This window comes from Vulpes lagopus, chromosome 5, assembly GCF_018345385.1.
Source record: "Vulpes lagopus strain Blue_001 chromosome 5, ASM1834538v1, whole genome shotgun sequence".
Taxonomy (NCBI): domain Eukaryota; kingdom Metazoa; phylum Chordata; class Mammalia; order Carnivora; family Canidae; genus Vulpes; species Vulpes lagopus.
Window position 1 is genome coordinate 15,163,628 of NC_054828.1, and position 16,511 is coordinate 15,180,138.

Genomic DNA, 16,511 nt, shown 5'->3' on the forward strand with positions numbered 1-16,511 from the left:
TTCTTGCCCTCACGTAACTTAAAAATGGGAGTTGGAGTGAGTTGGGGAAATGAATGACAAACACACAGGAACTACAATGTCTTGTTATTCACAGTGTGGCCCCCTGGACCAGCAGCATCACCTCACCTGGGAGCTTGTTAGGAATGGGACATCTTGGGCCCATCCCCCGTCCTATGAATAGAATCTGCATCTTAATGAGATCCCAGGGGATTCAAAGGCACATCACTGATTCCCTTTTGAGAAGCCCTGCTAGAGCATACAGCAGGTTCCAAGCCAACTATGACAATGAGAAGAATAATGGCCATTATCTATAACGTGCCCAATGTGTGCTGGCAGTGCTTTCTATACGTGAACATGTCTAAGAAGGTGTCAACCTGAATTAAGGGAGTAATAATTCCTATTGTTTATAGATCATCTCCTAGGTGTCAGTTGATTGTGTATGGTACTGCCATAAGTTAGTTCATTAGTCACTGAAATAGCCCCATAAAGCAGGAATTATTATTTCTTGTTTACAGCTGAGGAAAAGAGGCCTGAAGCACGTGAACGGTATAGCAGGTGTCAAGCTGAGGGCTGCCTGAGTTGGAACACGCAGGTTTCAGACCCAGCTCTGTTAGTTCTGTAAGCATTTATTGAGCACTTACTATACACTATGCACCAAGCTAGGTCCTCAACACTTAGTCTAGCCTGAGGTGGTGGGGAAGAGTTCCTGGAGGAGGTGATGCCTACAATCAGTCCTGTCGGATGAACTGACTAAGTCAGATAATACAGAGGTAGAGAGGAGGCAGTATTTCAGGAGGAGGACAAAGCCTGTGCAAAGGCACTGAGGCACTGCCCTGCAAATCAGCTGCAAGCGCATTTATGACCCCTTGCATTTATGACAAGTCCACTAATCCCACCAGGGCTCAGTTTCACATTCATGGAACATGTTCAACATGCCTGTTTTCTGATCTCTCTTGACTTTAAATGTCCAATGATGGAACAGTCCCTTGAAAAAATGTGCTTTTGAAGTCTACTCAATGACACGAGTCAACAAAATTGCATGTGCTCTATGATCCTTATTTTGTGAAACAACCAAAGTACCTTGATATACACAGAATATATGCCCTCTATGGTCATAGTGCTTATGGGTGATTCAAACTGTCTCCTGTCTTTATTTTTTTGGAGTTACCACATTTTGTTTAATACATGTACATACTAGTTTTATATCCTATAAACAATCATGAAGATTATAAAACAAATTCTAGGGATTAGAATTAGAATCTCAAACATTATTTCTTTTGAAATCATAGCCTACTGATAGCAGAATAGCCTAATGAATCTGAGCACAGACCAGGACCTGACTCCGAGGGTTCAGACACTAATTCTGCAACTTTGGCCACATGATCTTGGGCAAAGTAAGCAACTCCAGTAAGTTAACAGAACAGAAAAAAAGAAGTTTCACAAAACATACTTACCTTACTTCATGAAAGCTACTTGGATTTTTTCTGTTCAAGTTCATTTTTTAAAACTTTAGGTTGTAACCATAACATCAGGGGTCAGAAAACCTTTACTAGAAAGGGCCAAAGAGTATTTTCAGCTTTGTGTGCCATTTGGTCTCTGACAAAGTGCAATCAAAAGTGTAAAAGCAGCCATAAATGATATGTAAATAAATCGGTATGGCTGTGTTCCAGTAAAACTTTATAAAAACAGGCGGTGGGCCAGATTTGGCCTGTGGGGTATAGTTTGCCCATCTCTGCACTGCACTGACTTAATGGCACATTAATGAGCTGTAACCCACAGTTTGACAAATATTGGGATTAGAGTTGCTTTTACCTTGGCCAGATGAAATGAATTACAGCAATGCTTATGTTATGAATGGATCATGTTTTAAAAGCTTGTTTCTCAAGTTAATTATTCAGAGTTCAACACGCATTTCCTTCCTCTCTATATGATTGTTGGGATTCCAGGCCATTCCACCAAGGCCCACCTACAGCTCTGCAGGACACAGGTTTACCCTGTGGCCCCTCACTCTAGCGTGTTCCCATGCATCTGTTGACTCTGAATTTCTCCAGGGCCCTGGAGCTGGGCACTGGGTTGGGCATATGATGGGTCTTTTGTGACAGACGTGATCATTGGCCTTGGGAAGATGAGGAAGCAGCCTTCTTCCTCTGTGAAAAGGCATTCAACATCCCTGCTTAAACAGTCCTCCTCCCTTCTCCTTCCTATCAAGGTTCCCAGAGTGTTAGTCTAGAGAGTCCTTATGAGGCAGTATTTTGGTTCTCAGCTGTGGTGTCCATCAGCTGTGAGATGTGTGGCTAACAATGGCCGAAAGTACTGAACTGTACAAGTGATTGACTTGTGTGTTATTTATATTAAAAACAAGTAAATTAGAAGAGTGTATCACACCTTTGTCAACTTTTTTGGCTGCTGATGACTTCATGTGCAACTTTGTCAACTTTTTTGGCTGCTGATGACTTCAAGAATTTCCCATATTATTAGTCCCTGGTTCAACAAGGTAGAAAGTCACCTTCCCAGGCTCCCTTGTGGCTAGGGTGCAGGCATATGCCCGGGGCTCCATTGATTTGGAAGCAAGTAGTGTGACATAGGTGGAACATGAGGCTGACTAGGGTGTTGGTAGAAAGCTGCTTCATGGGTAATGGTGCAGAGGTCCTGCTAGGAATGTCCATTGTGCAGCCCTGGTGGTGTCTGTGCCCAGCCTTGGAGTCTTTGCTGGGGTGCAGCTTGGACATTTGGACACTGTTCTAGATTGTGCAGACCTGAAGCCTGGTTCTCTGGCTTTAACACTCACCAGAAGTCTTTTTTAAACTCTACTAAACATTTAGACTCATGGGATTAACAGACCACACATGGCCCAGCAGGATGACATCAGACGTTCCTTTCAGCAATGCCTTATAGCAATTCACCCAGCCATCCTTGAGCTATCTTCTGCCCAGGTAACACACAGGTGCAAGAATATGAGATCCACTTGGGTGACTGTGGGAACTATCCTGGTTTATGAACCCCAATATCTCTTGTAGCAACTCCACAGATATAGTTTTCAAGGTTCCTGCAAGGACACTGCCAGTGACAAGAGCCAATGAACTCAGGGAAACCCAAAGCTCTGGATACTTATCAAGTATTCACAGTGCCAGCAGGCCAAATCAGATTTATTAATCTAGAGTTACTCTGACTATAAGCATGCTGCTTGGTAACATAGTTGATACACCAATTTTTTAAAAATATATTATTTATTTATTTGAGAGAGAGAAAGAGAAAGAGAAAGAGAAAGAGAGAAAAAGAAAAGCAGAGGGAGTGGCAGAGGGAGAGGAAGAAGCAGGCTTCTTGCTGAGCAGGAAGCCTGATGTAGGGCTTGATCCAAGGACTCTGAGATCATGACCTGAGCCAAAGGCAGACGCTTAACTGACTGAGCCACCCAGGTGCCTTGATACTGCAATTTTTATCATGTTTCCAGGAGAAGAGGGCTAGAGAATTAACCTAAGGTCCTATTCTCATACAGAAGGGAAAGGATCTGGTAACCTTCTACCTCCACAGGGCCTCCCAGAGGTCTTCTTTCTGTTTTAAGCAGTCATAGTAGATTTAACCTTTGCAACTAAACATTTTGACTGGTAGTGCTGTTTGTGTCAAGGATACCTCTGCCTATTGCATTCTAATATGCACTTCTTAGGGTGAAGGAACAAGAGTTATAATAGCATGCCAGAAATTTTGTTTAATCCTGCATATGTCCATTGGAGTATGTTAGCATTAGACTATCACCTGTCCATATGTCACAGATGAGAAAACATCAAGAACTGATGTGTTGGAGTGATCTTTTGACAGGGTGATTGTATGTACTTGGGTACCATTAACTTCTAATGTCTATTATGTTTGCTTTATTAGCTCTGTTTCTTCAAGTGTAAATTTTTCTATTTGTTAAGCTTTGTTTCATTTCTCCCAAACAACTGGTGATTGGTGACTGTAATTCATGTTTTCGGTTCAGCTGCCCCTGGGAGGCAGTACACCAAATCTGTTTATACAGCTCTGCTTGCAAAAGGGGCATAAGCTGCCACTGCCTAGGTATGTGTTTGCTTTCAGTGAGACTGGTGGAGGATAAAACTACCTAATTGTGTAGTCTTCTGCATAAAGCCCATCTTTGATCTTCTCAGGCAACAAAATAGTCCAATTTATCCTACTATTTTTTCATTTTGTGGTCATTACTGAAGCCATCCATGGCCAAACACATCTAGGAATCACTCACTGATATTTTCAATAATGATATGGGGGAGGAAAATCTTGTCACAACCTGAAGATGATTCTATTTAAAACCAATAGCCTCATATAGCTCCTACTATCAAAATTAAAGTGTTTACACTTACCATTAGTAAAATAAATATTGCCAAAATAAACCTTATAAAATATCTCTTAATCATAAATACATATTTACACATAAACATATATAATAAAAGTTGCCTAATTATAAATCTTAGAAAATCTGAGGTTTTTTAAGTAAGAATATCTGAAGTACCTAAAGATTTTATTGATTGATGATATTATGATATGTGTTTATTTAGATATGTAATGTAAACTACTGAAGGTTCTGTCCCAGGAAAAAATTAAGTAGAATTACCTATTTCTTAGACATTTCTTAGAAATACTGGATAAATGAAAATCAGAAATAAGGATGACATCTGAGCTAAGATTTCTCTGTAAAACATCTGATGATCCAATACAAAACAGGCTTTATTGATGACATTGATTGTGTTTATTTTTAACTAACTTGGCAAATACTTGTTGAGCATGTGTAATGTGGGGCACCTGGGTGGCTCAGCAGTTGAGCATCTTTGGCTCAGGTGATGATCCCAGGGTCCTGGGATTGAGTCCCCCATCAGGGTCCCTACAAAGAAGCCTGCTTCTCCCTCTGTCTATGTCTCTGCCTCTGTGTGTCTCTTCATAAAAAAATAAAAAAATAAAATCTTTAAAAAAAAAAGCACATGTAATGTGTAATATGCCAAAATACTATGTTGGGCTCCAGAAAAACATATAAGAGGCAGACTGTTTGCCCTCAGGGAGCTTTTTTTTTTAGGGAGCTTTATTATAAATTGAATTAAGGAATTAAAAAAAATTAAGTCACAAACCAGTGAGGTGGGCTGGTGTCAAGGCTGGGTACCATAATTAATAGCAATTTATTTCTTTTGATGGAATCTGAAGCCACTCTCTTTCCTGGAGGCACTTGCAAGGTCAGCATTGTTTTTTTTACAGAGCATCATAAATCCACCAGCCTTTGGCACACAGAAGATTCAGTGATATTAAAGATCAGATTCTCCTTGATAAAGAATGTTTTCCTCCATGTTGACTTTGCAAACACCTGACTTGAATGGTATTCCAGGTATGGCCTTATAGTCTCAGTCTCTAGTCCATGTGGTCTGGGTCATGCCTATCTCTCTCATTCTGGAACACCAGCTCTTTCCAGGACTTGTTCCCAGTGCATGCTTCTAATGCCCCCAAGAACTGCTCTGAAAGATTTTAGAAGCTCCAAAGCTAGTAGCCAATGTTCTGGAAAAACTTGAACTATAGAAATTTCACACTGGCACTGAGCTGCTTCAAAATCCCGCAATGAAAAATGAAACTATCCAAAACAAATGTAGCAACTCTAAAGCTAAGCCCACATGAAAGAGGAGAACAGTGTCTGTAGGCCTACTTCCAAATATTTGGGCCAGCAAAGGCTCTTCTGACAAGCAGAGATGATTTGAGGCACAAAACAAGCCATATTTTAAGTCCACAAATGTTTCCAGACTTTCTGCCCAGCATGGACACAGGCAAATAACATTCAGCCTTTTTCCTGAAGAATATAGTCTAGTGAAAAACCAGACAAGCACTATGGCCCTACTTGACATTGCCAGAGTGAAAATAAAGAGTTAAGGAAATGTTGGTTGATTGTGTGTGTGTGTGTGTGTGTGTGTGTAGACAGAAAGAGAGAGGGAGAGAGACAGAGATAAACAATTCAAAATCAGAGTCCACCTCCCACTGGAAACTTCTTGTTCAGAGGTTTCTGTTTGGAGCTGGTGTGCATACTTGACCGGAAACAGGAGTCCATTCTCCTCTGAAGCCTTTCTGTGTGTGATTTTAGATGGTAAATGCCAATGCCTATTCTATCAGGGAACAGGAGAAAGAGCATTTTGTCCAAAAGGAATACACACACAGGATTTTGTAGGGACAAAGATAACAGCATCTTGGAGCTGCCTCACCAGATAAAAAGATGTATAATATCAGCTACTCTTTTGGGGGATGAGGAGGAGGAGAGCTGCTCTCATGCCAGGCATGGTACTGGGGGCTTAGCTACAATATTGAGTTCGTGGCTTACACCAGTTTCGGGAGGCTGGTCTCAAACTCATTTTACAGTTGAGAAAAAGAGGTTCAGTGAGGAGGAGTGGCTTGTTCAAGGCCTCAGAGTTAGAAGAAGCAGGGCTGAGATACAAAGCCAAATATTAATCTTGTTCCCATATCCACACTCTTTCTAGAGGCCCAAAGTGGCTCAAAAAAAGGGCAAGTTCCACTTTGCACTTTGCGCTGACCCCTGAAAAATCAACCAAAGAAGACAGGAAAGATCGAGACAGAACTGATTCCCACATATTTTGGGCCATGTTCTTTTTCCTCTGCTCTCCCTCAAGGCTCATGTGTCTTGACATCTTGTCCCAGAGAGTCTAGAAACCTCAGATGGTCTCCCCAGACTTACAGCCACTCCAGCTACCTGCTGAATCCTGAAAGAGATTCCAGAAGGGAAGATGGAAGCCATGAAATGGAAGATGTAATGGGGCCATGCACATGTGTTGAGTGGGGGGCAAGGAGTCCAACATGCAGTGAGATTCAGATTCTAGAAGTTTCAGCCTAGTGCCCACGAGGAGGATGGAACTGGCCAGAGGATATTAAGCCTCACATCCTGGGAGACCATATAGAAGTCAGATGCAGTAACAGAAGTAAGAGGGAACATGGTGCCAAGCACACAGTGGCAGGAATCTGGGGGTGGCAGGGGGATAAGAGATGTTGTAGATGCAGCATCAGCAAGACCTGCTGACCAGCAGCTGTAGGAGGAAGTGAGGGAGAGGAAGAAGCATGGGGCAAGGTCTAGTTTTCTGACAGCGGTGACTAGGTTGGTGGAGACGACATTCTTAGAGACGAGGGAGAGAGGAAGAAGAGCTGGTTTTAGGGGAAAGAGGATAACTTCGGATTTGACACAGTTGTGAGCACACCCAAATGGAAATGTTCCAAGGCTGCTAGATCGACGAGTTTGCTCATGCTTTGTACAAATGTTTACTGAACCCTGACCGTGCACCAGATGTTGAGCTTGGCATTAGGTGTGGAGTGGCGACCAACCAGATGTGTTCTCTGCCCTCATGAGGCTTACGGGCAATAAACAAACAGCTAACAGAATTACGATTAGTGACTGCAGTTAAGTGTTATGCAGAAAAGCATAAGGTGCTATGAGAAGAAGAGCCATCTGCGTGTGTGAGACTTGATGGGGAAACTGAGGCAGAGTAGGACGAGAAGGTTCTGGAGCTCAGAGGAGGCACTGCCTGGCTGGAGATGGAGGGAGGAGGGTTCCCTGGGGGTCATGTGCACAGTGGTGGGAGTGAGTCACAGTCACTATCGCACAAGCTGGTGGGCTTAGGGGAGGCAGGAGCTAGATGCCCCATGAGTCAAGCCTGCTGGCTTCATTTTGCTTAGAGCCCAGGCTGTGCACTGGCAGCAGTCTCAGTGTCTCTGACTGAGGTTACAATCCGCCCAGGGACAGTGAGCATTTTGCCACCTCTCCAATTTGGCCATGTCTGGCACCTGAATGTGCGTACAGGGTACCCGCTGATTTGGCCTAGATCGCCATCAGGAGGCCTGTCGAAGCGGACTCCAGGAGGGATTGAAATATTCATGCTAACTCAGGATGCTTCAAAATCAACAAGAACAAAAACAGCGACTTTTGTCTAACTCATGCTCCATTCTCTTCCCTGAGATGAAAGCCAAGAGACGTGGTTTCAGAAGGGAGCCCAGTTCAGCCCCAGTCCATCCCTGTAGCGGCCAAGCAGCCAGTGAGCAGCTCAAAACCGCCTGGAACCATTTAACAGAGAAAAGAAAACCGCATTGAGCTCAAACTGGGAGTTGTTTGCCTAAGTACAGATGGTGTCTTCGATAATAGGAACAAGAGCCAGCATTTACTGAGCACTTACTATCTGCTGGGTGCTGTTCGGTTCACTCAGTCCTCCGACAGCCCTATGCAGGATTTATTTTCAGTAGCCCTATTTTGCAGATGAGGAAGCTGAGGCACGGGAGGGAGATGGGTTAAGGCGATTTCCCAAGGCCCTCGCCCTCCTCCGACCTTTAATTGGAAGAGCCAGGATCTAAAGCCAGCAGTCTGGACCACAGAGTCCACTCTCTTAACCAGTGTTTTTCTTTTCTTTTTTTAAAATATTTTATTTATTTACACATGAGAGACACAGAGAGAGGCAGAGACACAGGCAGAGGGAGAAGCAGGCTCCATGCAGGGAGCCGGATGTGGGACTTGATCCCAGGACCCCGGGATTACGCCCTGAGCCGAAGGCAGAGGCTCAACCACTGAGCCTCCCGGGTGTCCCAACCAGTCTTTCGATATATGGGTCACTACCGAAGTCTTTGGAGCAGACAGGCCTGTGCAGAGGCGGGGCCTGACTGGTGAGTTGCTGTGGGGAGATGGACTCTGTGGGTTGTTCCCCAGGGAAGAAGGGTGCCCCCAGGAGTCTGGTTGCTGACAACCTGCCTCTGGGAGGGTGAGACCATCCTCAGAGAGTCCTGGAGTCTTCCAGGTAGAAGGGCACCTGGAAACCGTACAGTTGAGCTGCTGGTTTCCAGATGGGGAAGCTGAGGCAGGAGAAGTGGAGGGGCCATGCTAGGGAGGGCCAGGAGCTAGGTCAGAGGGAGAGTCCTCTGCCTCTGCCTGGAAGCCTTCTCTCCCTCCCTCCCCCTGAGGAGTCTGCTGGAGCAAGCTGGTCTCCGGCGCACCTTCAGGACTCACTTTGGCTATGAAGAGGTTTAGGGTCCCCACAGGTGCCCCCAGGGCAGCCATGAGGAAGTGAAGACCCCCCACCCAAGGAGCTGGCATCTCTCATGGCTGCCTTCACAATGAAGCCACCCTGAGCAGCAGGGCCCCTCACCCCTTCGGCATCTGCAGACCCACCTTCCTGACTCAGGCCATGTTTATCCTTGGCTGGCTCAACCCTATGCAAACCCATTTCAGAGACCCCACCCAGGTCTCAGACACCCCCTCGGGCCACAAAGTTCCCACCTGGACCCCTCCAGGGACTTTCTGGGAACTGTGTAGCTCTGACGGCCAGCTTGGCTCCCCTCCTGTACCCCTGCCCATCCTAGAGGAAGTGCCCACCCACCACAGGGTGGTGGTGGCCAGAGGGGAGCTCCTCTCTTTGGCCATCCAGGGCCAAGGCGAGTCTTACCTTTCCACCTGGAGGTTGACTTTGGAAGGCTCCACGTTGGGATTTTCCCATTCCATTTGCGGGCAGTGCATGAAATAGCAAAGGGTATACAGGGCCTCAGGCTCCCAGTAGAGCGCCCCCTGCTTATGGTGCAGGGGGGTGCCGTTGCCGTGGTGCTTGGCATTGAGGGGCTGCAGGTGATGCATTGCTCGGGACACCAGGTCACCTGTGGACAGAAGTAAGATTTCAGATCCTTCAGGCAGCCACGCCTTGCAGAGATGTGCTGAAGATCTCTGCAGAGATTCTGATCCTGAGACTCCCCTCATTCCACTGCAGTGGCCGTCTGGGACCATCAGGTCACACATCGAGCAGAGAGGAGAGCGTCTGTCCAGTCACCGTATGACCTCTATGCTTACCAGGTTGGAGCTGCGACTTCAAGCACAGAGGGCTGCTAAGACAACCACGGTCCTGCCCTTCTGGAGGCCACGGCTTCTAACAAGGTACCTCTGTGTGCATCATGTTGGGACACACCCTCTATCACATCTTTTGCTGTAGCCAGTACAGCCTTACCTGCAATCACAAGTATAGTCACGGACTATACTGCCTCTTGCCTCTGAGCGTGTGCATATTCTATTCCCTTAATCTGGAACATTCTCTCCTCCCCTTTTCCAGGCTAACTCCTACCGATCATCTAGGTATCCGCTGATATATTAATTTCTCCAGGAAATCCTCCTGGAATTCCACCCCTCCCGACTCCTTTGTGTGTGTATCACATTGTACTTCCTTATCCCAGCATGTGGGGCACTGTGTTAGAGCTGCCATTTCCTTGTGGGTCTTCCCCAGTGGCAGCAACTCATTACAAACAGACACTTATTATTACTGGCACAGTTCTAAGCACCCCAATTCATCACCCTAAAATGAGTATCTTTGTAAACCCATTTTATGGATGAGGAACGAGGTCAAATAACTTCTAAAAATCATGAAGCATCCACACGGCAGAGCCAGGATTTGAACCCAGGCAGTCTGGCTCCAGAATCCATGCAAACCAAGCTCCTTGAGAACATGGGCTCTTACTCTTCCCAGCACTAGCAAACTGGGAAGACACTCTAGTCTTTCTCCTACTTTCTCCGAAGGAAACCAGGCTTCTGCTTCATCAAACCAAGCCTGCATGCTCTCAGGTTGGCCGCACAGGGAGATCTTCCCGTGGGGAGGCTGGCTGGGCCTGGAAGCACTGACTTTTCTGGGTTAAGGTGGTATTTCCCAAACCTGGGTTGTTTGTGTGCTACCTTCATTCATGAGTGCAGCTGTAGCCAAGCACCATCTGTGCCATGATTCACCTAACTTTAAATGGATTCTGATTCAGGTATTTTAAAGTATTGATATCTAAAAAGGAATGTTCTTGCACTTATCTTAAATGGAAGATCAGATCACTTACCATAAACAGAAGTTTGCTGTAAAAGTTAAATCAGATGAAAACAAAACAGTATAATTAATTTATAGCTGAATTCTGGTCCTGTTTGTTGTTGTTGTTACAAATAACAAGGGTTAGAGAAGTGTTAGGGGCTCACACCTAATGGACCCTTTCTCCTTGAAGCAATTAGAATTAAAATAGAGTTTAAAAGGGTCACTCCATGAGCAACGTCATTGTGTGTACCGCCCTGTCCCACTCGCCCAGTGGGATGTATTGCATGCTCTGGGAAACACCTGAGCCGCTTGTGATGTGTCAACTGGGTGAGGCAATGGGGCCCAGTTGTTGGGTTAAACACTGGTCTATAGTTGCCATGAAGGTATTTTTTCACATTCACTTTTAACATTTAAATCAGTAGATTTTAGGAAAAGCAGACTACCTTCCAAAATGTGGGTGGGCCTCAACCAACCAGCTGGAGGCCTTAAGAGACAAGATCTTGAAGAAGAAGGAATTCTGCTTTCAGGCTCAAGACTGAAACATCAACTCCTGCTGGGCTTACTGCCCCTGCCCCGCGCTCCCCACCTCCGCCGCCGCCCCCCCAGACCCAGGAAGGCCCTGGTCAGGGAGGGAGACCGTCTCCCCCATTCCCAATCCTTCACTGCCCAGTTGAAACCAGGCCTGCAGAGCCCACCTCTTCTCTGCCCTCCACCTGTACCTTTTAACATGGCACGTTCTTTCTTTCTTTTTTTTTTTTTAGATTTTATTTATTTATTCATGAGAGGCACACACAGAGAGAGAGAGAGAGAGAGAGAGAGAGAGAGAGAGAGAGAGAGGCAGAGACACAGGCAGAGGAAGAAGCAGGCTCCCCACTGAGCAGGGAGCTCAGTGGAGGACTCGATCCCAGGACCCTGGGATCATGCCCTGGGAACTGTGTAGCTCTGACGGCCAGCCTGGCTCCCCAGTCTGGCCAGCATGAGCCAAAGGCAGATGCTCAACCACTGAGCCACCCAGGCGCCCCTGAACATGACACTTTCACCTCAAATCTAAACCCAAGAAAGTGAGGCTCAGTGAGACGCAGGAGTTTCTCCTCTGAAGGCCCAGAGCCCACTTGCTAGTCTGAGGGTGGGGCAACCTCCTTGAAAGAAGATTGACAAGGAGGTAATTCAAAGCCCCCCTCCCTTTAGGGGAATCAGCTATGGAGCTATGCTCTCAGCCAAGGGCAGAAACAGCAAATATTCCCCTTTCTAGTCCATGTCCCTGGCAGACATGGTTAACCAATCACAGAGCTCTTATACACTGAGTGTCCATGTCGCTTTTAAATACTTCTTGAGACAAGATCCCAAGGGGCCACTATTTCTGAGAGAGGAGTTTTCAGAGGAAAGAAAACTTCCATGTTGTCAGAGTCCTAAGGCTTTAAAGGGACAACCAAAGCAGAGTGCAATCCACCAAGCTTAATATCTGGACAGCAAGCAGATGCACGGGTTGAACAGAGTAGTGGGGGGTGCCCTTCCCGCACCCCCCTGCATCTTACCATGCCTAGCTCAGAGCCTCAACCTCCTTTGTCCATTTCCCACAACAAGAAAATATGCCCAAGAAGCTATAAAAAAAATAAAAAAACAATCAATCGGAGAAGGAAATTCTCTGTTAGAGGCAGGTGGGCTGGGAAGACCCCAAGGGGAGCCTGCAGATGGAAAGAATGGAGAACCAGTGCTCTAAGTTAGGGAGGAGTCAGGAGAAGGAATTCAGATCCCAGCTCTGCCGCTCATCTGCGCCCATCCCAGCAAGTCACTCAACCTCCCAATCAGGTGGTTGTAAGGGTTCAGTGCAGAACCCAGAAGGGCCCGGCACACTATTGATCCTAAATAACCAGCTCTCTTAGGCTCAGGGCCCACCTGCTCTTTCTTCTCTCTGGATGGTGAGACCTGGAGGCTGGGTGCCTGGGCCATGCGGGGACAGTCCTGCCAGTGCTCCGACCCAGTGTGCTACTTGCTGCTTCATGCCGGGGTTGACATTTTTAGGAACCTGTGCTACAAAGCTGCTCACTCCAGGTGTCCGTTTGGGGTGCATTTGGGTCCTTATTCTCTCTACCCTTTCATCTTTTAGAAACGTTGCTCCTTGGGAGGGAGTTAAAAAAGGAAGCCAGATGCCTGTCTCTGGCCGGTCATATCATTCAGTCTCATAAAGGGCGGCTCCAACCTCTGGTAAAGTAAGAGAGCCTGATCGGTGAATGTTGAGAAGGAGCGTGGAAGAAAACAACAGCATGGCACGAAAGGGGTGGGACTGGGCACAGGGATCATGTTTTTAATTTTCTGATGAGGATGACATGAAGTGGAGGCAGGTGGCAGCAGAAGTAGGAATTGCAATATACTGAGAACCTGCCACATCTCAAGCCACTTATGCACTTTCTGGTTTAATTACGTAAGAGCCAAATGGGACATGAACCCACTTCAGAGATGGGAAAATCAAGGCAAGGGGCAACTGGCCCCAGGTGTCATGTAGGAAGCAGGCTGCAAGCCCTGCTTCCAGGGCTCATGTTTTCCATCACGACACCCCAGTTCCTCCAAAAAGGCACTTCTCTAGACTCTACCTCAGGGTGCGGCCTTAGAAAAACTCTGGTGAAGATTTTGAGGCCTAAATCCCGAGTCTCCCCAAATATATGCTATTGCAGATTCCATGGTAGTGGCTCAGGAGACTGGTCAGCCTCTGTTTGCTGGAGCAGGGCTTCTGGTGGAAGGGTCTCAGAGTCCGACCTGTCTGCAGGAGGGGTGGTGGCTGGTGGGTCAATCTGCCTTTGTGACCACATACACTCTCAGAGTACTGCCCTCAGGGAAGAGAGCCCGGAGGGACATATGAGTAACCAGCAATGACGTACGCAGGAAGCTAGTTCTGGAACCAACAGAAGCCTGGTCTCTCAGATCAGAACTTTGGCCCAGGCCCCAGCAGAGCTGAAAGAGCTTTTCTTGGAGAGCTGTGAACATGGGGAGGAGCCCAGCAGCTGGGCACTGAGGCCACAGGGTGAGGCTGTCTATGGTGGGCACCAGCACACACATATGTAGCACTCCTGCATGCAGGATGCTTCTGAGAGCTTTACCTATATTATATTTCTTTGGGGGCACGCAGCCCAACAAGGTAGGTCTGGATAGCATATCCACTTTACAAATGAGAAGACTGAGATCCAGGGAAATAATTTGGCCAAATCACACTGGCAGGGAGTACAAGCACTGAGCTTTAAACCATTGCCATCTGGGTCTCTTAGCCACTGCACCAGGCTGCCTCCAGGAGGGCAGGAGAGAAGGGGTCTTCATTTGTTGGTGGCAGCGAGTACACTGGGAGCTCCAGAGATCATCATGGGCTTGGACACACCCAGAGTTTTGGCAGAAAAGCTCAGCCCATCTCTACCTGGCACCTGTCAGTAATCACATCCTTGGTGGCACACAGAGGCCAGAGCAGATAGGGCCGACGGCCAGCAGCTTTGGAACGGGCTGCAGACTTTCCAGTTCTGCCCTGGGCTATGAGGCCTGGGTCCTCAAAGGTGGCCCCAGCCATGGGCAGGGGCAAGGTGTGAGGTTTCATGAGATTCGTGGGAGGCCAAGACGTTGGGCTGAGCCACGGCAGGGCAGGAGGAAGGGATGCCTACATGCAAGATGCCACCTGAGGACTCTCAAAAACTGCTGGGCAAACTCTTCAGAGGTGCTGGGTTTCCAGTGCGTTGGCATGTACAGGCAGGGTCTGAAGGGGCCTCCCTCATCCCCAGGGACATGCAGGTGGAAGGCCTTGGACTCACCAGTAACTGACTCAGCACAGCACTCACAGTCCTGCAGGATGAAAGCTGAGCCACAAACAACAGGGGTGTGTGTGTGGAGGGCAGTGAGGGGAGAAAGACTCCTGTCAGGAAAACATGACAAGCAATTCTGGGGCGCGTGAGCGGCTCAGCGGTTGAGTGTTTGCCTTCAGCTCAGAGCATGATCCCAGGTCCTGGAGCCCACAACAGGCTCCTCGCAGGGAGCCTGCTTCTCCCTCTGCCTGTGTCTCTGTTTCTCTCTCTGTGTCTCTCATGAATAAATAAATAGCCTTTAAAAAAAATAGTAGGATGCATGGTGACCACCGGAAGTAGCAGACAGGGAAACTGCTGGATACTTGGCCAAAGAACCAAAGACCCAGAGATTCCTAGAGCCGGGAGTGGCCTCTGAGCTGATCCTGTGTGGCCTCATAGGTGTCACCTGGGCAGTATCCAGCCATGGGAAATTTCACTGTCACTATTATTATGAGCAGCAGTAACAGGTGCCATGCACTGAGCCCCAGCACTGTGCCAGGGATGGCGAGTAAGCACCTCACGTGCACTGCGTCTAAGTCTCATGTGCTCTGCAAAGCATGCACATTAGATCAGTTTTGCAGCAGTGATCTGCAGCCGAGTGGATTCTGCCTCCCAGGGGACACTTGGCAAAGTTTGGAGCCATGTGTGGTTGTCACATCCAAGGGCCTGCTACTGGCATCCAATGGGTAGAGGTGACAGCTGCTGCTAAATGTCCTACAATACACAGGACAGTCCCCCCAACAAAGAATTTAGCCCCACGTGTCAATAAGGACACGGTCGAGAAACCTTATTTTACAGATAAGGAAACTGAGGCACAGACAAGAGTCCAGCCTGGGTCTGATTCCAATGCCTGTGTTCTTCACGTACACCCTACCCTTCTTTCAGAGACAGCCCAGCACAGCCACGGTCAGCTCCAAGTCCGAATCTGGCATGATGTAGCCAAGGTGCTAATGAATGCCCCTTACCCTTGATTCAGTAACTCCATTTCTGGGAATCTTTCCCAGCCTTAGAATGCAAAATGCAGCAAGTCTTTACACACAAAGATTTTCACCCAAACCTTATTTATACAATCCAAAATTCGACGAGGAAATATATGTTTAAAAATAACAGTGTGGTTAAATAAACTCTGGTACACCCATTGATAAAATAATAAACGTATGTATTTATTAAAAATGTTTACCCAGGACTGTGATTTCACACACGCACAAAATCCTCTTGTTAAAATGGTAAGTATAAAAAAAGTGAAATTCACAATCACATAGCATGAGGACCAGGATTATGTTATTTAAAAACTTTGCACTTAAATATAAAACTGCCCCCCCTCAACCAACCCCCACAATGCTGACTAAGGATTTCTCTGCTAGTGGGATTGTGGGTGGTGTTCCTTTCCAACTTGTCTGTAGTTTCTGAAGTTTGAATTATGGCATGTGCTACTTGGTATTATGAGAATAATAAGCATATTAGGATGATTATGTTTTCTTTCTTGTACCTTCCATCTACGTCAAGCTGGAGTATCATCTTTCTGTCTGTCTTTCTCAAAAGCTCTAGTGAATAAGCTCAGCACTGGGGCACCTGGGTGGCCTGGTCGGCTGGGCATCTGATTCTCAATTTTGGCTCAGGTCATGATCTCAGGGTCGTGGGATTGGGCCCCACATTGGGCTCCATGCGCAGCGCAGAATTGGCTTGAGATTCTCTCTCTCCCTCTCCCTCTGCTTCCCTCCTCGCCCCTGATGCTCATGTGCCTGTATGCTCTTTTTCTAAAATAAACAAATAAATCTTAAAAAAAAAAAAAGTTCAGAACAAGAAAACTCAAGGGAGTGAAGAAGAGAAGGTCCATGTCTTGGGGCCCTACACCACTCTT

The 16,511-nt window shown here is 46.9% G+C and overlaps 1 protein-coding gene across 1 annotated transcript in view; it reads right to left on the reverse strand.

Moving 5' to 3' along the window:
• Window positions 1–16,511, reverse strand: part of BTBD11 (BTB domain containing 11) — a 309,992-nt gene that overhangs the window by 104,554 nt on the left and 188,927 nt on the right. The window contains exon 3 of the mRNA XM_041757159.1: window positions 9,450–9,654. Coding sequence (XP_041613093.1) covers window positions 9,450–9,654 — 205 coding nt within the window. The remainder of the gene's footprint in view (window positions 1–9,449; window positions 9,655–16,511) is intronic.